Source organism: Zonotrichia leucophrys, chromosome 3 (genome assembly GCF_028769735.1).
Source record: "Zonotrichia leucophrys gambelii isolate GWCS_2022_RI chromosome 3, RI_Zleu_2.0, whole genome shotgun sequence".
In the NCBI taxonomy this organism is placed as follows: Eukaryota; Metazoa; Chordata; class Aves; order Passeriformes; family Passerellidae; genus Zonotrichia; species Zonotrichia leucophrys.
Genome location: NC_088172.1, coordinates 107,842,324 through 107,867,283, shown reverse-complemented (window position 1 = coordinate 107,867,283; position 24,960 = coordinate 107,842,324). Strand labels below are relative to the sequence as shown.

Genomic DNA, 24,960 nt, shown 5'->3' with positions numbered 1-24,960 from the left:
TGGCCACACAGCATATTCTGCAAATGTTGGTGAATAGCAGCCAAATTTCCATGCCTCTAAGCAGCATATCAGACTAACAAATAATAACAGCAGCCAGGTGCTGAAAGTCAACGCTGAACCTGAAATAAGATCCAGGGCTGAATTATTTATTGAAATTCCATGACTTTATTTGCAGTCTTAGGAAAGAGAGTCACTTGCAGGCACTGCAAATAAAGGTCTGGATGCTGGGTGTTGCTGATAAGGGCATTTACCATACCAGCTGATCCCATAAAGTGTCCTGGGGGGGTCTTGTTTTGTACCTTATTAACATCATAAAAATACTGAATGGGTTAAAAGAGCAATTGGCCATCCACAGGACATGTCCCAGAGTGGGCAGGACCAGACCTTCCTCTCTCCTTTTGCATCTCCAAAGTTCACAGCCCTGCAGAGGGCAGGGGGAAGCTCCATCCTGAGATGTGATGGGTGTTTCTGACTTCCCCTGAAAGCACATCAAACTGTGCTGCCAAGGACCAGCAAACCACAGAACCAAAGCAGGCTTTGGTTTGATGTTTGCACCACGTGTGACTTCCAAGCACAACCCACGATCACTCCAATAAACTAATTGTCAATACAATATTACTGGTATTTGGGCCAAGCCTTAATGCCCTGAGAATAAAAATGCCTTATAAATAATATTCTGGTTTCCAGCTACTCACACAGAAATAATTACAGAGTTCAGTATCAAGGGGATTTTTTTTTACTTTTCATATTTTGTTCCTTACTGTATTTGTTTATCTGATCATCTACACAGACAGGCAGTCATATTTAGCCATTAGAGGGACATTGCACTACAAGGCAGTTTTTTCTGATGCCATTCCCTCTGAATATTTCCTTAAACAAGAAACAGAGAGCAAGTTCTGAGTTTATAAGTAGAAATACCTGCAGTGAAAGCAAGAGTCTAAGATATACACACAAACAGCAAGTAAACGTTCCTTGGGATCCACCTAAAAGCAAAACAATGTGTGTGTTCAGTATCAAATGATGGAGAAAAGAAACAGTGGTGCTTTCCAAAAGCTACTGAGAAATTCTGAATACGTGTGTGTATTAGTAAAAGTAGAATTTACAAATATTTTTTTGCACAATGGGCTTCTGAATTTAATGTATGATAAATATTGTAAACAGAAAAGAACAGATCAAAGAGAGAAGTCTGGAACACATTTCTTGTTTGCTCAGTATCCCAGTGCAGGATGATTTCTTAAATTCCTTTGTCTGTAACGTTTGAGCCAGTTTGAAATGCTTTAAAAAGAAACAGTTTTGATAATTTTCTCAAAACAAATTTTTACCTGATGCTGAGAGTGAATTTCCTCTGATTTCATTTTATCCTGTTATACAGCATGAAAAACAAAAACAACCAAACCCAAAACCAAAGCTTAATTAAGTTTAATTCAATGCTATTCATCAAAATAATCAACTGCACTTTCCTAAGCACCTCATCCCCTCTTACTGTCTGTCCTTTTCTTTCTGGGATCCTTGATGACGCTGTTAATTCCAAATATAATCTTTTTTTTTTATTCTTATCACTCCTAAGTTCCCCATGCTGCAAGTGGAGCGCCCTCCAAAAGGCCCAGCAGTGACTCCAGCGTGGCTGAGCAGCAGAACTCTTCTCCAGCCTGTTCTTTCCTCCCACAGCCTCCTCAGAAGCAATCAGTAGCCTTCTTCCCAAAATGTCTCTTGCTTGCGCTCTTCCCCCACAAGAAAATAATCACCTTGTTGATTTTATTTCACTTTATGCCCCTCACCTTTCAGCCCCATTCCCCACTCCCTGGCTTCACCCCTGATTTGGTGACAGCAGCCAAGGATCTGTCCCCAGCTCCCATCCCTTCCTCTGGCTCTCCACTCTGCTTCTCTGCCATTGTTACCCAGCTGCTTTATTCAAATCAAACAAATCCTTTTTGATATGGTGGAAATGGAGTGTGACACAAGGGTCATGCTCTCTAAATCTCCTCATCCATTTATTGTTAAGTTCACAAGAAGGTGCCACCTTCTCTGGAGACAATCCAGGTTAATCAGGTAATTGAGAAACCAGGATTTGGCAAGAGAATTTCTGAACATTTTCTATACATTTGTGTACAGCTGGGCCTAATTCCCTCAAATACCTGAATAAGATCTGAAAAATAAGCTATTTTTTTAATCTTTACTTACAATTCTCTCTAAAATGGAGACTGTTTTTCCCCCTATTATTGTAAAATGTCAAGCACACATGGGTGGTCTTCAAAAAATAAGTAAGAGAAATCCTATAATTTCACACTTCCAATGCAGAGCTAAACATCTGTTAGTACAAAATCTCTTTTTTTTTGTGGCAGAATGGCACAAGGTGATTAGTACCAATGCTGCACTCACTTTCAAAGATCCTGCATATGGCTTTAAATAAATGTTAAATAAATATTCAAATAATTTTAGTAAGTTAAAAATTATTAATCCTTGGTGACCAGAGTGAAAGAGATGTCATGGGACTAATTATAACTTTATAAAGATGACAATATTTATATAACTTCATAAAAGTATATATAGCTTTCTATAAAAGTTACATAACTTCTTCATGGCTCCCATCTTGGCCACATCCTTCCCCAGCTCTTCAAGGCTGGACATGAGGAGCTGTCTACAGTCAGCATTTCTACGATATATTATTATTGTTGAATCATCTGTTTTGAGATAAACTCTGAATCACGGGGGCATCGAGCAGAGATTCTGCTCAGCCAGAGAACGAGGCGTTCCCACAAGCACAGGTCACAGGGCGGCTGGAGCCAAGGATGGGCAGGGGATGCTTCCCACTCTGAAACAAGGCTTCCCACACCCATGTTCACCTGCCTTTAGTAGAGACTGAATAGCAGGAAGACTCATGGAATGTTTAGAGAAAGAAGTAATGGAAGATTTGTAAGTATGGAATTGAAGCATGTAATAGAAGATCACATTTGTGCACTCTGAGGAGCTCCTTGTGGCTCTGTCTTGGACCAAGCTGAGTACAGAATGTTTAATGCAGAGGAAACATCATTTTTGAACCTCAAGCAAGACCCAGTCCTAGGACTGAATCCAGAGCTAAATTGTGAGACTCAGAGATATTGCTATAAAAAAGAAAACAAAAACAAAAATTCAAATTTAGCACATCTTGGTACAGGAAAGGGCAAAATAGAATTCCTTGTCAAACTGCATGGGTGAGTTAACACTCAGAATAAAAAGTGAATTAAAATGAACCAAATTCCAATTGAAGACTGAAAATAGACTTAATAATTAAGGGCATTGCTGCACTGAATCCTCTTGGCATGTCTGGGCATTGGAAAGAACTAAGCACAGAAAAACAACTAAAACTGCCATTCTGAGAGAACCTAGAACCTGCAAGAATATTCCATGATTCAATTCCTCTTCATTCAGGAAGAGCTTTTTTAAAAAATACGACAAATAAAATAAACAAGCAAAACAGGTCTCCAGTTGGACACTGAATCAGCAGCAATGGCTCATCACAAAACACAGGGCAGTGAAAGAAGATAATTTCCCCCATGATATGCATTTGCATCTGTTTGAAGTTGCCCGTTCAGCAGCTAAAAGCAAAAGGAAAGCAGGAACACAACGTGCCTGTTGACCCACACAAATTGAGGCACAATCTAGAAAAACACCAGCAACAATAGCAATGATCCATCAGGGCTGGTTTCTCTGATTTCCACTTGTTTGGGACAATACACAGGTACAGGCACGCACCAGCAGGCAGAACAACAACAGCTACAGGCCCTAGATGTCAAGGTTCAGGGTGTTTATTTGGGTGTTAAAATGTCATGAAGAGGACAAGCTTGGCAATCCATACAGAGCCAGCCATTCAGATACCAGCCCAACCTGAAAATTAATTCAGTATTTTGTCAGGAGTTAATCCACAATGATTGGGTAGCCTTTACAGTCACTCATCTGTGTAAAGGGAAAAGAGGGGAAATTTTACGTGGACATGCTACTGGACTACAGAGATATGAAAATGAATGTTGGGGCAGACATTTCATAGGGGATGAAGCCAAGGCACAGTATTGTGGCATGACTTAGGCAATGACAGACAGAAACAGAAAAGGCATTCCACTCTTCTCTCTCCCATTTTTGCTCTTCCTCATCTCATCTTCAAGGTCTGACCTGTACTGGCACAGCAATCATCAGCTCAGCCTTTGGAGGCCCTTCCAAAGTCTGGCCCTGGCATAACCAGGTTTGATAAACAAAGGTAAGATAAGCAATTCCATATTTAACCAGCACTTGAATTAATCACATTCCATTATCACACCCAGGACACGTAAGCAGCCTCTCAGCATCATTTCTGTCAGACTAGCCTCAACCAGATTTGTGCTGCCATTCAGAGACACAGAAAGCAAAGATTACTTCTGTGCCTCAACCAAGCCCTGTTCTGTTTTGTCAAGACCTGCTCCATAGCAATGCCCTGCTGGTTTCCAGATTTTCTGATGTGTTTATTCCTTTCTTGTCCCTTGCTATGTATGCTTCATTACAGCATATCTAGTCTTGGTCTGAACCAGAGGCAGACAGGGCATGGCTTCTTTGGTGGCTCATTCCAACAGGTAATCACCTTTACAATTACTATTAAGCCTACTCCTACTCTGACATTACATTTCACCTTAACTATTAATATGTTGCACAGAGAACTTGCGAATTCCCCATCCCTGGAAGGGATCAAGGCCAGGTTGGATGGGGCTTGGAGCAACCTGGCCTAGTGGAAGGTGTCCCTGTCCATGGCAGAGGGATTAGAAACAGACAGTCTGTATGCCCATTCCAACTCAAACCATTCTGTGATTCTCTGTCTTGTTACACCTCTTACCACTGTACTAAAAAGACCCCACAGATACATTTAATATTGCAGTCAAGTGATGCTTGCTCTTTTAATTAAAGGAGAAAGGCTTCCTTCAGGATGGCAATCTTAAGCAATATTTTACCTTAAAATTATTCTTCTCGACTTCTTTTCCAATGTCCTAACACACATAAGCTCTGTGTTATTTAAAATACCCAGTCAAAAGATAATCTCAACCTTGACCCCTCCCTACTAATAGCAGTGGTAAAAAGAGAAAGTAAAAATGCATAGCTGTGATTAGTATGATTGTGTGTTTGTTATTGGGCTATTCACTGTGAATTACTGAGCCTGAATCAGGAACACTGAATCAGCCATGCTAATGCTGAACAAAACCCAAAGGACACAAGAGCTATTGCCTAAAGGACAGAGCATAGGTGAAGTTCTTGCTGGCCCTCCTTGCACAAGGTCATGGCTTCTCAGCTTCTGCACCTGTAAAGTACTGACCAGTACTGTACAATGCTTTGGAAATGCTATAAAAAGGCATCTGGGTTTATTTTTTACCTCAGGGAATGGGTTTTGCAAAGAGAGTCATGCACAGAGGTGGCTGCCAAAGCACAGAGCAGCCTGCACAGCCTCCTTTGCAGAACTGGGATCTGAGGATGCTTAATTGCTATCAACATCTAGGAAGTTTGGAGAATTGCTAGTATTACCCTGTGTTTTACTACTAAGAATTAAAAAAAACAAAATCTAACACTCACAAAAAAATCCATCTTCTAAACATTTAAAACTGATGCTAAACAGTCTTTTCTCAATAGAGACAGTTGTTGAACTCAGCTGTCAGATTTCTGAGATGGAGAACACAAGGATCAGCTCCTCATACTTTGAACTCCACTGTGAGCCTGCAGCAGCACAGTCTCTTTGGAGGTGATGAGCCCTTCTCCAAGAAGTAGAGCATTACATTTATGTCCTTACCAGCAGCAGAAGTTATAAAAAATATTATGTCTCCTTTGGCATCTTCTTGGTTAAATGAAACAGAAAATAAAGCCACACCTAAATCAAGCAAATTTCCTCTGTGCATAAATCCCATTCCCAGAATCATGAACAGGTTTTAACACCTGAGATATTGGCGAACAGTGACCTGAGTGAGATGTTTTTCTTAGACCAGAAGAAACAAAAAAATTGGCCAGAGAAGTTGTGGATGCTTCATTTCTGAAAATATTAAAGGTTAGGCTGGATGAGACTCTGCGCAACCTGGTATTGTAGAAGGTGTACTTGCCCAGGGCAGCGGAGAAGGAATTACACGATCTTTAAGGTCCCTTCCAGCTCAAACAATTCTATGATTCTATGAAATGCAAGAGAAGCAACAGAAATAGTTAAGAAATGGTTTCTTTATAGCAGGATTTACATAATACAAGGGGAGGGGGGGAAATTTACTACTCCCATATAATATCCTTGCAAGTTTTATAGAATTTAAAGTAAATGAAAATCAGTTTCAGCCTTGAACATTAGGCCTTGAGCATTTTAACTAACTTTTGCAGCAAGCACATACAGGTGAATGCCATGGGCTTCTGTCATCTGCACTGCACACAAAATTAGCATCTATCAAGATGAGGATTTAGAAGAGCAAATTGTCACTATCTGAGCACCTTTATCCTCCTTAATAGAATGTCCTTTACACCAGAGTAGCTACAGCAGGGGCAGTTTCAACTCCTACTGTCCCACAGATGCATTAACACAACACAGCCCTCCTGAAATGCATTTCAATTAGTGCTTTATTTCAGTTTTATGAAGGGTTGGCAGAAATACATAAAAAGGAGTTATTTTAATGTCTTTTGGAAATCAGGTGCACAGGGGAAAAAAAATGGAGAAGCCTTGAGTTCCAGATACACAACATCTTTTAAGAAGTAACCAGGCTGATTTGGGGACCAACACAGAAATCATGGGGACTACAAGACTGATATAAATTTAGGAGTCTGTTTGTGTGTGAGAACAAGCAGGAAAAGCAGAGAAGATGAAACACATGTGCACAAACTTGGCACAAAAGAAGGACTGGTATCAGCATTTTATCAAGGTGAGGAGAGCCTGAAACACTTGCTTTGGGTCACTGAAGGAGGCAGAAAAGCACAAAAGTAAACAAGTTCTGTGAAGAATTTGGGTCAAAACCTGGAAATATTACTGAGCTTAGCATGTAAAATTCACATTGCAGGACCTTTTCACAGTTTGATCAGAAAAATAATAAAAATCAGAGGGCTTGAATGATGGGAGCTGTGCTGTTGCTTTCTATTAAGATAAAGTGCTGAAGTGCTCATTTGTTCATAGACTGGAAAGTAAAAAAAAAAGTTGTTGATTTGGATTTTGACAACACTGGGGACATTTTAACATGGCAAAGCTTTGCTAAGGTGTGTTAGAGAACTGCAGCTCAGGGGGCTTTGTGATCAAATCTCTTTTCTGAGCACATCTCTCATGACACTGTACCCATGACGATTTCTGTGGTGCATCAGAGTCACCGAATCAAAGAAGAACACATGTTAAATCATGGAAGATGACTTCAGCCAGTGAACACCACCATTATTAAAATATAGATACACACAGAAGAGTGAAATCATAAACACTTCAAAAAATAAGTAATGAAATTATTCTTGAGAGAGACTCTCAATAATACTCATTTACAAAGAATCTTTAAGAGCGAAAAAAGTCCTATCAACTCATCATTCTACATTTATGTGTGTAGTGGCAATCAAGTTATGCAACAAACAGCAATGACATGTTGTAAATGCAATCAGTTAGATTAAGTTCTACCCTTAGGTATTATGAGATAAAATTACTGGCTTTGGAACTGCAAAACACAGCTGGATGCACTTTGAATTACTTCTGTTCCAGTGTAATAATTTCCAACTCTTAAGTTTAATATAAAAATCATGCCAGGAATACATGATGCTGATTAAATGCCTCAGATATACAAAAACCAGATTTTTTAAACTCATAGCTCCAGATGTACATATATACTCCTGCTACCCCATCTAGATGAGTTGTATTTCATGTCAGCAACACAGACGAGCAAAAAAATGGGGAGAACAAGAGACAAGGAAGGAAAAGGAATAAGGAAATTACCACATGAAACTTTACTGTGCCAAACAAATCATTTCAAGCTACTTACAAAGAACCTACTACAGCACTTCAGGTACTGGCTCTCATTTCCTATGTCATGTAAGATTTATAGACTGAATCCAGCACAAAACCAAACCCTTCCTTATCCCAACAGATTCTCCCTGACTTTAAGTCAACCTTGGCTTATAAAAAAGTTTATCACTGAAACCTTTTATTATTCATGTACAAAACTAACACATAAAGTCACAGCCCTTTAACATCTGCCTAACTCTGTTAAAAAGGAGTGATTTGAAAAATCTACCAGAGCTCCTTGCTGAACAATGGAAACACTACTAACAAAATAATGTTTCTGTTACCTCTGCAGCACTGCTGGGATTATTTTGCTCATATCTGCCACATTTTGAAGAATTATGTGCCACACAAGAACTTCATGATACTGTTGCTGTGATGATCAATGTGCTCTCCTAAACAACCCTTACACAGCCTTCCATTAAACCCTATTTAACAGGCAGGAGGATTTGATAGCAACATGAAACCCTGGAGCAGGGCAGACGTACTTCCTGCTGCTCTCCTGGAAAGGGTCCCTGTGTATTTTTGGGGTGTTATGTCAAACGATCCCGGTGACATTTGCTGGTCTGGATTAGTCCCAGCAGAGCCATGTATTGCCAATAAAAGTTTCCTGAGGACACTGGAGCTTCACTGTCATTGCTGAACCACGACACAGCAACCTGGGAGCCTGACTGGATGGGAGCTGCTAGAGATGGAAAAAGAGCAACCTGCAGCTAAACATATAGCACCCAGGGCACACTGGGGGCTAATTCTAAGTACCAGCAATAATAATTGCAAGTATCACCAGTTCTTAATGGTTAAATTAAAACACAGGATTTACCCAATTTGTGTGGCTTAGAAAAGCCAGAAAAAAGGAAGGAGCTAGCAAGTGGAGTTTAAACAAGATCTCAAATACACTTAGGCCTAATTGTGCTGCCACTGAACTCAGCAGTACAAAACTGACTTGCTTTTGTGGCTATGACCCAAGTTGAATGTTTATGAATTCTTATTTATTCTAACGGATCCCATTTAAAGAAAGTATGCATATTCAACAAAGCATTGAAATATGTTTCCTTTTAATCAGATGTTTTGATCATAAGTAACATGTATGTCAATACCATCAAGTTTAATAAAAAGCAAGTAGTCACAACTGTTTACAGAGGAAAACTCCCAAACCATGGCAGATCAGGGTATCACTCACCTTTAACCATAAACTAAGGATGAGACTGAACTTAGGTAGGACACACAGCTGGAAATCCCTTCTTAACTTGAGAACTAGTTTCCCAGGCAATCCTAACAACATTCCAGACCAAGTTCAAGGTGGCTGGGATAGTGAATATATCCCTGCCAAGTCACTTTATAAACTTGGCCTGCTTAAACAATTTACTGCCTGTCTCTAATATTCCCACCAACGAGGCCCTTGTCCTGACGCAAAACAAAACCTCCAAAAGCTCAGAGACAAAACAGACACACAGACACAGAGACGCTGGGTTGTATAACTCAGGCTAAAGCTTCTTTAAAGTATTGTCTTTCTTCATCACAAGGAAAAACAAGCAACTTGTAATTTTAAAACATTTGCTAGGTGGTTAAATGGCAATTTATTGAATTATTTTTTAAATATGTAATTTTAAAGCAAAGATAATTCTTGCCAAGATGGATGTTTTTCCTCTGACTATTTTTTAATTATTTTATTGAAAATGCTTAACAAAAAAAATCTGAGAAGCAAAAATAACAGCAGTCCAGATGGCACTTCCCTGATTTAAGCAGGTCGGAAGTGGAGTTGTTACTGATTTGTCACTGTGGTCACTCCTGATTTGACAAGATCTTAGCAGAACCACTACACTGAAATACTCAAGTCCCCCTGCATGGAACTTTCAAAACTCCTTTACAGATGTTTAAACAAACCTAATAAAAATTATTTTCCTCCCTGGTGTCCAGGCTACTGGAAAACCCTGTAAATTTTGTAACCTTAATAGCAAAGCACAAGGCCAGGATGCTTGAGGAGGAGACAGGCTGCTGATCATGAACTGCCTCACCAAAAGCAGTTTGAAGACACAAACCATGGTGCCCAACACTTGCTTGGCAGCTCCAAAAGGTAAAAATTCAAGATACACAGCAAACCCTGTGCTGCCACCACGTCCAGGGTGACAGCTGAAGTGTCAGAGACTGCACACACTGTACACATCTGCTTTGTAGGGTGGTTGTAGCTTTTTCAAAATGTGAAAGGCTTGGCAACAAAAAAATGTTATGGTCAGTCCTGGAGCACCAGACAGGTCGGGCCAGATGTTTCAGTGTCATTATTCTTCCTTGTGCTTTTTTTATCTTTGTTATTTCCTTTTTATCTAGAAAGTTGAGCTAAACATAGGAATAATTTTGTATTAAAGCCAAGCTGAGCTCAGGAAATACCCACACTTCTCAGGAAACAGAAATTAACTTAGAGCCCTCCATTTCTGATTCTGATTTCTAATCATCAGCAAAACCAACTTTTTGAGGGCAGTCTGTGAATCAAACACACTGCAGAGCTTGTCTTGTTATAAAGGGTTAAAAGGCTCCTACCAAGTTATCTTTCCCTGTTTGCAAAGCCAGTACTGGTTGTGATAACCCTGAAATTCTGAAACTGAAATCAGTTTTCTTATCAGAGTGACTCTCTCATATTAAAACCACAAAAGCCTTAACAGTGGGGAATTATTGCTTGTAACAGGTGTAACACTTTTTTTTATATCTTCCTTTCAGGCTATGTGACAACACTTCACCAAAATCCAAACCAAGGTTGGTTTGAAATCGCCTTTCAAGCAGAAATAACTTAAAACAAAACAAAACAAAACAAAACCCCACCCATCTTGCTGCTCCCTGAGATAATTTCTGGGATAACTGTGTCCACAAGAAGGGCAGCAACACCTTCCTGAGAGCAGCAGCTCCCGGGGCTTTGCTGGAGCACACTGCTGTGGGTGACTGCTCTGTCCTGGCTCTCTGACTGACCCATTCACTCAGAGCAGTAAGCTTGGTACTAAATCTTGCCATCACTTTTGGACATAATCCTAACAGGCCCAGTCAGCTGTAGATGGGGAATGTCAAATGTCTGAAGTAGAGACTGTGGAAGTTCAAGGCCTCCGAGTTCTCTTTTGATTTCTACACTTGCAGCACCTTCACATTCCCTAGAAGGGTGTTCAGTACGACTGTGGGTGAACACTGAGAAGTAAAGCCTTGCACATTTAAGCAAAAGCTCTTGCTCAGCTAATCCTAGATTGGTTCGGGTTGCAAGGGACATTAAAGGTGATGTCATTCCAACTTTCCTGCCAAGGGCAGGGACACCCTCTACAATACCAGGCTGCTCAGAGCTCCAGCCAGCCTGGTCTTGAACACTGTCAGGGATTCACAACTTCAGGCAGCCAGTCCCAGGACCTCACCACCCTTAAATACAGAACTTCTTCCTAAAATCTAATATAAACCTAGCCCCCTTTAGCTTAAAGCCATCCCCCTTTATCCTGTTTGCCCTTGTGGAAGGTGTCTCTCTATCCCCTTTAGGTACTGGAAGGTTCTATAAGGTTTTCCTGGAGCTTTCTCTTCTCCAAGCTGTTTTCATAGCAGAGGTGTTCCAGCCCTCTGATCTCATTTGTGGCCTCTTCTGGGCTCATTCCTGTGGGTTCACATCTTCCTTGTGCTGAGGAGCCCCGAGCTGGATGCAGCAGTGCAGGTGGGGTCTCAAAAGAGTGGAGCAGAGGGGCAGAATCACCTCCCTTGACTGACTGGTCCCTCTGATTTGAGTTCAGCCCAGGACACCAACGAACATACCCATAATATTAATCCATCAGTGCCACAGCAATGACTCCTTCTGCCTGCCAGCTTACCACACATTCTCCTACCCCCATGATATCATCATCTTTTCTCTATCAGAAACAGGGGTTAAGATATATCTTGTTATAGAATGTTTCAAAAGCAGGAAGATTTTTAAAATTAAATTTACTTTGGTTCACTTGTGGGTTTGTTTGCTTTCTAAACTGCATTCTGAGCATGCAGTCCTCTCTGCATCATGTTTTGTTTTCCATGGGTACAATGTATCTCCCTTCAAATTAATTTTTGATATTAGGTACTACTCTAATCCTGAAAGACAAGGAATGCACATCGAAACACCTGTTTCCACTGCAAACAAAAAGAAGCCACAAAAGTCCTGCGGTCCTCCCTCATGGGTTTTAATTGTATTACTTCATGTAATAAGAGCACTATTTCAATTTTGCCATTATGTTCACGCATACAGGTGCAAGATTGCCAGGAAAAGCTAAATATACCTTCCAGCAGGGTGTCACTGTTGTTTATACAGAAGCATTTTGCTTCTCCAGCACACAGAGGACTGAAATCAGCCTGAGTTGCAACAAGCTGGGTTAAGCACAGAGCAGCCCGACCTCCCGAGGTTCCCTTCCCCACGTCTCACAGCACCCCGCATCAAACCCTCCTCTGTGGCAGCCTCCCCCAATTCCCTGCCAAACAAGTTTAGAGAGGGAATTGCTGCTGGAGAGTTTCAGTGCTCAGCAAAGGCCTGCTCATACAAGCTGCACATCTGATCAAGGCAGCACCACCTCCCTGGCAGAGCTCACCCTCCCACCATCCTCGTGTCCTGCCCCAGATTTGGGGGGTTTGCTCTCAAACACGCACCTTGCAAGAACAAACACTTGTTCACGAAAAAATCTCACAGGTGCAGGCTGGGGCACCGTTAGAAAACAAGTGAAATCAATGGGGATGGTAACAAATAGGTGTGATAACCACCTAACCCGTGCCTGCCACAGCAGCTCAGCCGTGTCCTGGCGGTGCCCAGCCCGTCTGTGCAGCCCAGGAGCTCCCGAGCCAGCCTGCATTAGGTTACAGAGCAGCTCTTTTGGTTACAGCCCTGCTCCCTGCTTGTCTGCCTGACTCCTGCTTGACAAACACCAAAGGGAAATAGAGCAATTGTGTAACACCTTTCTTTTTTTAACCTGAGACAGAAAATGCTTTTATTGGGGACACTGTGGCTGGTGAAAAACAGCCCTTTCTGGTTTTTTTGGGCTTGTGGAAGATACAGTTTCCAGCAGGCCACGTCTACTGCCCTACATTTTCTCACTTGTTGCTGCCTTTTCTGTGTGCTCCTTCAGGGATGCAGCACAGAACTCTTCCTTGGGTGAAGTATCACCTCTATGAAACTCAAATGAGGAATTGCTCATTGATCTTAACATCCTCTGCTGTCAGAACTTGCCTCAAGTGTGGTCCAGTATATTTACATTTGCCACTTGTCCCAGTATCTCATGGTCCTCCAGAAGTTCCCACTTTTCTGTTCTTTCCTGCCTTAAAACTGGCAGAATAATTCTTTTCTTTTGCAGAGTATCTCCTGGATCAGCCTTCCTGTTTACCTTACCAATATTCTATTCTTTGCAGTCATCCTCCAGAAACGTTTTCACCTGTTCATGACTCTCTTACATTCTCATATTTTTCAGCTTGTCTCTCCTTTGGATGTTCTCTTTTTATTTTTGAACTTCTGAGGTGTATAATTTAATACTCTGGTCACATGCTTTACTATAGAACCTTTTAAACTTTTAATTAAATTAATGGCACCTTTCCAAAACATCAAGAATTGCAATTTTTTAACCTAAATGGAAAGTCTCCAGGAAGATACCAATTAATTCTTCTGTTCCAGCTCTGAGTTTTATGTGAGTCTCTATGCAATTCTGTAATATGCATTATGCAGGAAGTCACTTTACTAAAAATGTTCTTTCTGGAGCTATAAATCTTCAGGTAGTGGCATGGCCTGGTTTAATGCAGTACTCATTTTCCCCAGTATCTTATAGATCCAGAGCTTCACACAATGAATCTGAGCAATGACCTTCACTTTAACAACTGATGCAGTCAAAGAACCACATATCACAAACATCCATGTCAGCCTCAGTGAAATAGTGTGAGCACTAAAACAAATCAGTAGCTGCATATTTCCATTCCAGCACACATTTGACTGATGACAGAGTACCAAACAACACCACAAACCTATTTTTTAGCCCATAAACATCTCCATTAAACACAATTTGGTAGAAACAACTTGTAAGAGGTGAGGTGTCTGGTTGTATGGAGTCATGCTGGTCCATTTTATTACATTAAGCTCTCTGTAAAAAGTATCTATGGGGCTCTTATGAACCTGAAATTCTTGTCAAATCTGTTTGCTGTGGAAAAAGACCTCACTGCAGTCTCACTCACAGCACCTGCACCTGAACTGACTGGTTTTGGAAGATGTGTGAAGAGGCTGTGTATACACATCATGGATGTGGCTGACATTTCAACTTACAGCCCAAAATATCCATCAGGGAGTACAAAGCAATTACACACTCTCATCTTGACAGAAGGGAGGGGTTGGAATTTGCTTTCCTAATCATTCAGGGCTCTGTTTGCTAAGGGTCTGAGGTAACTCCCACATATTAGTAATAATCCAATGGATTTACAGGAATGGATTAGGCTCAGAGAGACCAAACACCTGCAAGTGTTCCAGACCAGACTGGACAAGATTTTAAGCAATCTGGTCTAGTGGAAGATGCCCTTACCCATGGCAAGAGGATTGGAACAAGATGATCTTTGAGGTCCCTTCCAAACCAAGCCATTCCATGATTTTACGTGGGCATAGGGTATCTCAGCCTCAATGTGTGTAGAGGCCTTAAAACATTATGAACATCAAAAAATCTGAGCTCTTCACTGAGAAGAGTTTGCATGAAGTTTGCTATTAATAAGATTGTATGTGTCACAGGTTTCAACCGTGCCACTGATTTTAGTGGTAAGGTTTTTACAGCCCAAGACTAATTGTCATACACAACTTGAAACATTCTGAAACCCTACCACATAAAAGGTGTGGTATTTTTTCTATATTTTCATTAAATTGCTTTCTGTTCTCAGTTACTCTTCTATAAAATCAGAATGAGCTTCAGTCTGAGGAAACTGACAGTAAAAACTGATTAAGTTTTTATTGGTTTAGGGAAAAAAAGGGAAGCATTGCAATAAATAATCAAAAGACTGACAGCTTATCTGAGTCCTTATTGTTTTATGGTTCATCAGCATTTCAGACCCGACAGCCTCTGCTGAGATACCAAATCCTGGTACCCCCCAGCTCTTCCCAAAAATGGAAAAGAAAGTCAGGATTTCATAGAGCAAAACCTGAAGCCTACAGCCTCAAGTCTAAAGTTAGGACACAGTACATTGCAGGCAGCAGGCTAAGAATAACAGAACAAACTCAGGAGGAGAGAATTAACAATAAAACACAGGAACTCTGACTCTCCCTCCACAACATTACCTAATTCTAATGTCACGAAGAAGAAAGCAGAGTGAGCGTGTGTGCAGGAGATAACAGGCTGCCACAGCACCGCTTCTGGTCAGCACCACAAAATTAAAGTTTGATTATTCAGTAGAAGCTGAGCCGATCTGAGAGTCACACCAGTGTCCAGTTCACAGCGCAACTTACCTTCACAAAGAGCTCAATTTCAGGGTCCTTTCCTTCCCCATTAGCAGCAATAGAGTCTGTCATTTTTCACCTCTAAGGCTACCAGCTGATCTCTTGATATTAAGTGGCAAAAGGAGGTTTCCACTGCACCGGCGTGCGAGTTTCCCTTGTGAACCGCTCCCACAAAGCTGTTAAAACATCACTTGTAGTGATAAAGCTCGAAAGCACTGGAGTAAACAAGTTTGCAGGCAATTAAATTAATAAGAATTAAGAGAAGGCAGGCAGCAGAGGAGCAGTCCCTGTTACGGTAGTTCTTCAGAGCAACAAGTGCTGCTGTGCTCTGGTACAGTATCCTCATCTGTCAGAACTGCAGCCCTGCTGCCTGCCCAAAATAGCCCCGAGCATAAAAAAACAGAGGGTGGGGTTAAACTCAGAGGGGAGGAGACAAGCTCCTGGTACCTACGGCAGGATCGGTCTCTGAACAAATAATTCTGCTCTTCCCTGTTTTCAGCGTTTCTGTTGTTCCCTCCCTCATTCTACAGCAGGGAGCACCAGGGACAGGGAAGAAGGAAGTCCTGCAGCCGGGCTGGTTTCGGTGCTTTAAGCAACAGTGATGTTTTTTCTGCTTTTCTGAAGGATGTTTGTCCTGCCTGTAGCTGTTCAAAGTCCTAACATTGTTATTGCTAAGAAAGGTAAGAGAAAAAGAGCCTGTGCACTGGCTGTTGGATCAGTCAAGGAATGGGAAGAAAAGCAGAGCTTTGCCACCATGTGTGGGGTACAAAGTGGTGCAGGAGCCAAAACTGAGTGAGAGAAGCACCTGTGATGTGACCACTGCTGATGGAGCTCAGGAGCAGAGGAATGGCGATGTTTGGGTCCCATAACAATTTCTCAGCATGTCCCTCGGGGTGCTGGTTGTAGAGGGGGGCAGGAGGGCAATGATTTGCTGGATGGAGCATGGGAGGACAGTTCCAAGGACCTCAGCCTGCTGCTGACATGCTGGTGTCATCCCTACTCCCTTTCCTTCGCCCTGCATTCCTGGCGTGACTCACAGGGCACCACACAGCAGCGCCGAATGAGGTGGCACCTATAGAAAGTCCTGACACAGCCAAAAGGCACGAAGGGAGGGAGTGCTGGCACAGGTGGGGATAGCAGGCAGAGGTGAAGGGGTCAATGGCACCTCCTCCTCATCCCATCCCTGCCTGGAGGGACTTTGTGTCCTCCTGCCTTCGGGAAGTCTCTCCCTACACTTCTGCCCCGATCCTGTTTCAGGACTGCCAAAGCTCTGGCTCACAGGTTGTTGGCAGCTCGAGCTGCCAGACATGAGCAGTTTTATCTTCCCCTTCTGACACAGAGATGCCTTTTGGGGAGGGTTTTGACATGATCAAACTCTCGCCCTTCCTGAAGGTGCTCTTAGCTGTGTGCTTCTGTGGTGACCTCCAGTTCTCTCTGTAGGCATTTGACACAGCTCCAGAGCAGTCACAGCCAACACCTCCATGGCCCTTTGGGTAAGTTTTATGGAAATTTTCCCACAGCAGCTGCTTCATGTGCACTACATGAAGGACTGAAATGGTTAACAACTAAATCTCATTATGCTGTTGCAACTGTAATTACAACATAATCATCATTATAATTACTGTAAAAGTATGCTTATGGTTTTTAGATCTAATTAGCACTCATTCAAATAACTGGAAGGTTAACTATAAGAGAATTAAATGTTATTACTCCTTTGATTTCAAATTTTTACATGTAATTTTTGGACTAGGCACATTAATTACCAAACATTTAGAGTACAATTATTCTTAAGCCTACCGGCAAGTTTCCAAGGACATGGGCTAAGTGTACTTACATGTGGCAGAAAGAATCATTGCATTGTAATTATGCATTACAGTTATAAAAGTCTGCCAAAAACTTGAGAATAATCACTGTATCTCCAAAATGCATACCAAAATAATGCATTATTAACTATACAATTATAAGCTTTTGGGATTTGCAGAAAAAATGTTTTGCTCTAGCACCTTGTGGTGACATAATTTCCCTTTAATAAGGGTTCTTGGGAACAATAGGAAATGGATCATCTTGACTGAGGTTACCTGTAGCTCACTAAAAACATTGTTTTTCAGCCTCACTGAAAACATTGTTTTGATATAGGCAAGTGGTTTAAACAAGTTCTATCCCAGGACCATTGGCTCTGGAAGAGAAGATACTGCCAGCTATGAGCACAGTAATGAGGTAATGCTGCTAATGCTAAACCAAAGGGTAGAAATAAAATCAGCTTTCCAAACATCAGCACTTACAAGTTGTGATGCATGTGACCTATTTAGATGTCTATTTTAGAATGAAAAAATATGCCCTAGAAGTGTCTAATTTTTTCCACTGAGCCCAGGGTAATGAGATAAACATGTAATGGTCAGACAAATCCTGCAGTAATTTTTAAGTAGAAGAAATCTATGGCTTTAGAGACTGATTTCTGTGCTTGTGCCATCCCTCACTCCAGAAGTTGTGTGTGCCTTGTGCTTCTGAAAGTCAAACTCTAGATGTAGCAATTTCAGTAGAGCCTCAATGTGTTAAAGCATTCAAATCCTTCCCTCCCAATTACTGTCTGGGTTTAGTGGTGTGTTATAATTAGTAATTAGTTTGCAGATGAAGATTATTGTGCTGAGGCTCAGCAAAGCAGAAGGGAAACTTTGCAATACAAAGGGAGCAAAGGTGTCCTGCAGCCATTTCCATCCTAACCCAGATAAAAACTACTGCAGGGATGGGCCAGATCCCACCTGGCTCAGGTGCTCTGGGCAGCCACTGGGAGGTGCCTTCCCCATCTCCTTCCACCTCACCCCTGCCCCAGGACCTGATATGGGGTGCTCAGAGGCTACAGAAGTTGAGGAGTAAATACCACACATCTGGTGTTCCAGCTCTGCTTTTAGGTATCCATGGAAAGAATAAGCTAGCCCGCCTGAAATAAAAAAAATCCCTCTGCTTTACAAAAATACCCCCATGGGATCCCTAGAAGGGACCAAACAACAGACAACATAACTTGTTCATATAATGCTGTTTTTTTTAAAAAAAAGAGATTCTGGGAGCTGAATTTAGGATAAAGATTGTAGAAGGCAGTGAGTAGGAGGAAATATATATAGATGCATATATATATATATATATATATTTATATATTTTTATATGCACTGCTTTAGAAATCTATTCATGCATTTACTGTTTTCTGTCATATAAAACTGACTTATCACTTACATCTGGGTGGAACCTTTCTGGCTATAATGGTTTTTAGTGTCTACACAGCTCTTTTGTGTATTATGAAATCAGCTCTTTCTTCAGCCAAATTAAGGGTAAGATACTGATAAATAATTAGTACACTCTCATTTTACTGCAGAGAATGAGTCACTTAGTTTGGCCTATCATTTTCTCACAAGTCAGAAGTAGCAGAGGCTTTGAGTTACACACAAGAACATTAGACACTGAATTATGAACTCCTCATAAGCCAAGTCATTATGGTTTGAGGTTTATGAGATATAGAAATGAATATGAGCACATCATCCCATTAATAAAAGAAGAGATGGCTTCAGAAAAGGAGCAGCCACGTCCCTACGTAAGGCTCTATTGTAGGTGAGCCCTGGTGCACTATCAGCTTTCATAGGCCTGATCCAAGCTTCACTTCCAGCAAAGATTTGTCCCGAGGGGGTGAAGCAGAGGCCAAGCATCCAGAATGTAACTCTATCAGTTCTCCAGCACACTGCTACCTTACCAAGAAGGATCAGAGCACAAAGCACATCCATCCCCCAGTGCTTCCATCCAGTTCCTTCCATCAAAGCAGGTATTGCAAGTTTTGTACGACACAGGAAATATTTTTCATTGCTCTGATGAAAAGATGTAAAAGCTTGGTGCAGCTGCAGTAAATACAGTAAATGGTATTCAGGCCTATGATTTTACCAGGGAATTATTTAACTGCTTAGTTGTCAAAAAACTCCACACCTAAGCAGCAGCCAGGGTAGTTTGAATGGGTTATGGAAACATCTCTTCCAGAGGCAGTTCTCAATTACTGGCAATTTCCAACTGCATTTATTGGATGCTGGTAGTTTTGATATGCAACACATTTAACAAGTTAAAAACTGCGAAGAATCAGTCCAGTAATTTCTATTTTATTTTGAGTTACAATGTGTTACTATAGGTTTCTTGTCTGAATTTCAGAAAAATCAGAAGATTTTTCTCAGATATTTGGGGCCAGACAGCAGATCTGTTCCCATTCCCAAATGTACAAGCCGTGCAAGGACATACAAAGCTCTTATCATTAGCCTCATGCCAGCACTCAGTGACCAGATACTTTCCCTTGACTCTAAAGATGTACAGTACCTCAAAAAGTGTTGGTTTGATGGAAGAACTGTGATTTTTTTCCTTTGTGTAAATTTTCCCACACACAAGGTAATGGAAGAAAAGACATCAAGAGATACAAAAACAGCTGTGCAGCCTGAATGTTCCAATAAATGGGATGGGATGGAAAAGCCTAGAGCAGAAAACTTTGCACTCCATTAACTGGCCAGTTTGAGGTAACCCACTCCTTACCCACCCCCAGATATTATGAATCCATCACAGCCATGAGTTACAGCAGCTCTCCTTTATCTTTTTATTAAAAATCATTATTTTTGCTCTAAAATGATCTTGCTGAAACTCTTCTGTTTAGCAGATTGAATCAGTTCAGACTGGACTTTTGCAAAGTTCTAGTCCAAAACCATGGAATTATTTTTATATATAATTATGTTTTCACATGGATGCAGCATCAAACTTTGCTGTAACATTAAAAAGCATTAACACCTTCAAGAGAAAACCTGAAGAGGAAAACTGAACCTGCTGTTCAGCGTGAAGAGGGATTGCATTATGGATTATGATCTCAGTGCTCACACAGAAACAGCCTCAGGTACCCATTTGTAAGGAAGTGGCTCTGAAAAGGTACAAAATCATCTCCTAATGCTGCATTCAGTACAGTGGCTTCTAGAGGGCAGTGGTTTATTTCACTATCATTCCAAAACTGACATTTCAATTAAAAACAAAAGATACTCCCAACCAGGACTGGGACTGCTCTGGAAAGTGGTATTGTAGGAGATACAATGGAGAGCATGACAGATTGTCCCAAACTGTGGCCCTATGGATAATGTAGCTGATAAAAGGAGAAATGTAGAAATCCTCAGCTTCTGCTTTTCAAAATGAATCCTCCATGCTATCAAGTGTGGTGGAGAAAAACAGCACCAGGTAATTGTGATGTACCCATTGTTGTTGACTCACTACTGTCATAGAACTAAAATTACATTCTTTTACTTCCAAGTCTATAACGGAGTAAGTAATGCATATTCCTGTCTTGTTTTACAGGAGTTCAGCATGCAAGTCCCTTTTTATATTATTTGAGTTCGCTTCTTTGTATGCTTCTTATCATAAAGTCTATCATAAAGTCTTCTTATCATTAAGTCTAAATTAATTAAGATTTGAAGTATGAACATGCAAACTAGGATTAAATCCCTTCCCAAATAAAAGACCAGCACACAACACACTACTTTAATCCTGATTTACGAATTATTATTTACAGAAAGTATTTAAAATGGCATGTACAACTCACACACATCTCAGGCTAGGCTTCAATTGCTCCCAGGAATTAAGGCTCAAAGAATGCACAGTTGCTGCTGATTTCATTGGACACATTAGTGTTTCACATTGTTGTTTAGAAAACAATTTGGCTGAGAGCTGAAATTACTTTCTGTGTTCTGATGCACATTATTTCTAAAAGTTGAAGCCTTCAGCAGCTGAGTTTGAAATTATTCATGACTCAGTCTGGTCCCCATGGGTTTACTCACTGGCATCAGTACCTGCAGGGCAGGTAATGTGCATGGATCTGCCCTGTGGATTTCAGAATCCTCTGCAGTGTAGATACTGTTTGTCTTAAGAAAAGGGCCTCTGGATTTTTGCTCCCTGAAAAACTCACACTGGATCAGTGTGAAATAGCAGGGCTCAAAATCCTTACCTCCCTCTGTGGCAGCAAAGTTTAACCTCTGCAATGGTGATGCCTCTGGTCAGTGGCAGTGCTGCTAGCCTGGGTTAATGGAGCTGGCTGACCTTGAGCCTCTCTGTGACCTGAAGAACTCTTCCATTCTCCTTAATAAATTGCCTTCATTCATTTTTCATTTCACCTTTTGGTACTTCTGTGATAAACTTTCCACAAAATTTGCCAGCTCACTTGCCTTAGTGCATCACCTTAAGCTGTCATGAAATGAATGGCAGGTTCTTTGTTCTTTTTTCCCTTCCTAAGAACTTTAAAGTAAGAGTTCCACATCTTGCAGCACCTAAAGTTGACTTGGTGATACTTCATTTTAGGTTTGGTTGGATTTTTTTTTGCTTGAGGACCCTTTTCACTGCAGAGTTAATGCCAACAACCAGGATGAATTGAAGCAAGGTGGCGAGTTAAGCACAGATGTGAACTTCTCTTCTGCTAATACTCTTTTTACATTAACAGAATTTTGCTGGTAACCATCACATTAACAGCTTTTAGATGGTGACCAGCAAACCCAACTCATTAGGACTTCAAAGAACATATCCCACATCCTTAAGTGAAAGATGGTGGTGATAATTCTTGAAAAGGTGGTTGGCTTAAGGCCAACAGTACATTTTTAGTGAAATTCAGCACTGAGCACAGTCTAAATAACAGTGGTGCCTTATTTAAGTCTGTCAGAACTGGGAATACTGGGTAGTCTAACTAAAAAGACATGAGGGGGTTCTTTGCCTCTAAAATTGAAGATTTTCCAAAAAAATTCCATCTTTTGCCAAAAGCACAAATTTTCACAGAATATGTAGCAAGTATCACTTTTATAAGAAAAGTGTGGACCCTTGGCCACTGGCTGCAACACCTGGCAGCAACCTCACAGACCACCAGAATGTCAAAGCCAGTTTGTCTTTGCAGTCTCACTGCTCTGACACAACTCTGATGCAATTCTGTAGAAAATGGACTAGGCTTTCCTGTGAGACCCCCATCAGCTGGAAAAGTTCTAATGAGAAATTATATCTATGAGATATAATTAGCAACTTCTACCCATTTCTAGTCAAGCAGCAAGTCACAGTTGATACCAGACTAATTAATAAATATATATAAACGTGTCTATGATGTTGAGAGAAAACTAGATTCACCTGCAGAGGGTGGCAGCAAACAGACTCTCCAGTTAAGCCTTGCCTACAGGTTCATGCAGAAAATTGACTTTCAGAGAAGAAAAACAGAATTCAGAAAGGTGAAGTTGTGTGTGTTGTGAGGTTTGACTCCTCTCAGCTCTGGATATTGACTAGAGGGAGTTTCTGTCATCTCTGACCATGCTGGGTCTCCTGACCACAAAAAGATGACTTTAGGGTACAGAATTATCAAACCAACAAGCTCTACAATTCTCTCATATGCCATGAGAGATCTAGCAATTAAACAACAAATTAAAAGGTAATTCATAGCCCTTTTTAGAGAACTAAGTATATAGAATCAAAACTGAAAGTAAGTTAGCCAGGTCATCTGTCACTGTTCCAAGATATTATAAACCTTGCACTTTATTATTGTAAACCAGAAAAAAAATTTAAAATGCTGTAATGAAAATGAAGGGGAATCCACACATAAAAACTTAGTGCAAAGCTTCATAAAATCAAAGAGGAGGACTCAGAGCCACTGGAAGTAATACACGTGGGAATAGTTTACTATTGATAGGGCTGATAGTGCCACTGATTTTTAATGCATTCTAATTCTTTCCCCATTTACACCCTGTTTTCAAGTCAGTGTAACTTTTGCCAAACTTTAAAATGGGAGCTTTTCAACACTGATATCTTCTTTATTCATCCAAAGGACTTCAGGCACCCAAAGATTTATATTGCAATGCACTCAGCCACTGAACTCTCTTGATTCCCCAGGCTACATCTTAAAACAAAAGCTTGAAAGTGAACAAAAATTCAAGGAAATGACCGAATTTCCCCAGAATCAACAGCAAGCTAAGAATAGACTCCTGAACTCCTCAATGCCAGCTTAGTCAAACCATTGTCAAATGAAAATACATCTGTTTTCCCAAGTGTTCAGAACTCCATAGTAATGGAGTACACTCTCCATACAGGTGATTATGTGAATATATATACAATACAACATTCTTGTACACAGTATTCTATGGGCACATTTCCAAAGACATTTCACCTGTCATGCTCTGCTTGAAAAAATCTCCTTGGAAAACCTGGCCTTCAGTCTGGTGTTTTTTTTTTTTTTTTTTGGGGGGGGGGGGGGTTGCTTTTTTTTTTGTTAATTAACATAAGATGTACTTGGTTACCATCCCCATGAGTCACACAGTCCATTCCTGACAAGTTAATTGTTAAGTGGAATGGGCAGCAGAGCGTTCTTTGGTCGCATCCTTGCAGGGCCTGGGAGAGCGCGGTCTCCTCCCTGGCTGGCGGTCACAGGGAATGCCAGGCTGGCGGAGCTGCCGCTGGGCTTTTATAGCCGGGCTATTTTTAGCTGTTATCAGCCCCGGGTGCGGGGCCAATCCGCGCCTGGGGCCGCACACAAACTCTGCCCTGGCCAAACTTCACTCGCAGCAATCTCCCAGGGAGGGGCCAAGCGACTGAATTTGCTGCTCTGAACTTGGGCTGTTCTTTATTCGGGCTCCTGCAAGGCGCCAGCGCACCAAGGACGCGCGTTAGGGCCGTGAACAAGTTACTGATTCAACAGATAAGCATCCTGCCTATATTTGGTGAAAATGAGTGAATTTAAGGTGCCTCATGAAGTCCAATAAGTGATGCAATCGTTCAGTATGATATGCATATAAATCAATCTCTGGTGTTTTTACAAAGGAGGTGATTTTTATGTCACTGTGTAACTATGTACTGTGTAACTGGAAACTACTTACTGCGGTTATTTACAAATCCATGTGCTCACCAAAGGAAGGGAAGACAGATTGATGCCTCTTCAAAACAGGGCACATGGTGCATAATAAACTCTTGACACTGCACCTTTGTCCAACTTATTCTTTTAGTAACTTTTTGGGGAAATATGACCTTGTAATAACTTTAGGCTTTAAGAAATTAATTTGAAATGGTGAGAAAAATGTGTATTAAAATTAGGAAGAATTTGTAATGACATTATAAAATGTCATTAAAATGTCATAGAAACATTACACATTACATTAAACATATAAAATGTCATAGAAAAATAAAAATTTTATATGTTTAAATTAGTTGTCCTAGTATTTCTGTTTACTGAGGACTTGCCAGTATTGTTTGGGCACCTCACTGACTATTTCTGGCTAACAGAGACCCTCTTGTAATGAGGGGCCACCCAAAATATCAATGTTACAGCTAAGGATGAACATATTTATAGAACAAGTATAGATGTGGGCAAATATAAAACATTTCTGCTGGTCAGATTTTTAATCAAATAGATTTTAAATTAATGCAAAAGTTGTACAAATAGATGTGAGCAGAGGTCTGAAGAGTGATTAAATACCTATATTTTCATATGCAAAACTTCCACTCCTTCAATTTGCTTCTCAAACAGCCTTCA

General features: G+C 40.9%; 1 protein-coding gene and 1 long non-coding RNA gene across 3 annotated transcripts in view; one reads left to right on the top strand and one right to left on the bottom strand.

Annotated features, from left to right (window-relative positions):
* The window catches only part of CLIC5 (chloride intracellular channel 5), a 70,495-nt gene that overhangs the window by 36,120 nt on the left and 9,415 nt on the right, over positions 1-24,960 (bottom strand). Inside the window, exon 1 of one of the 2 annotated variants that reach the window (XM_064707116.1) lies at positions 15,426-15,755. The exons of the other annotated variant lie outside the window; for it this stretch is intronic. Coding sequence (XP_064563186.1) covers positions 15,426-15,488 — 63 coding nt within the window. The 5' untranslated portion in view covers positions 15,489-15,755. Of the gene's footprint in view, positions 1-15,425; positions 15,756-24,960 lie in introns of those variants that run through there. 2 annotated transcript variants of the gene reach the window in all.
* LOC135445085 (uncharacterized) lies at positions 15,959-19,954 on the top strand. The gene is made up of 4 exons (XR_010439462.1): positions 15,959-16,096; positions 16,857-16,909; positions 17,553-17,633; positions 19,830-19,954. It is a non-coding gene; the product is annotated as an uncharacterized LOC135445085 (long non-coding RNA).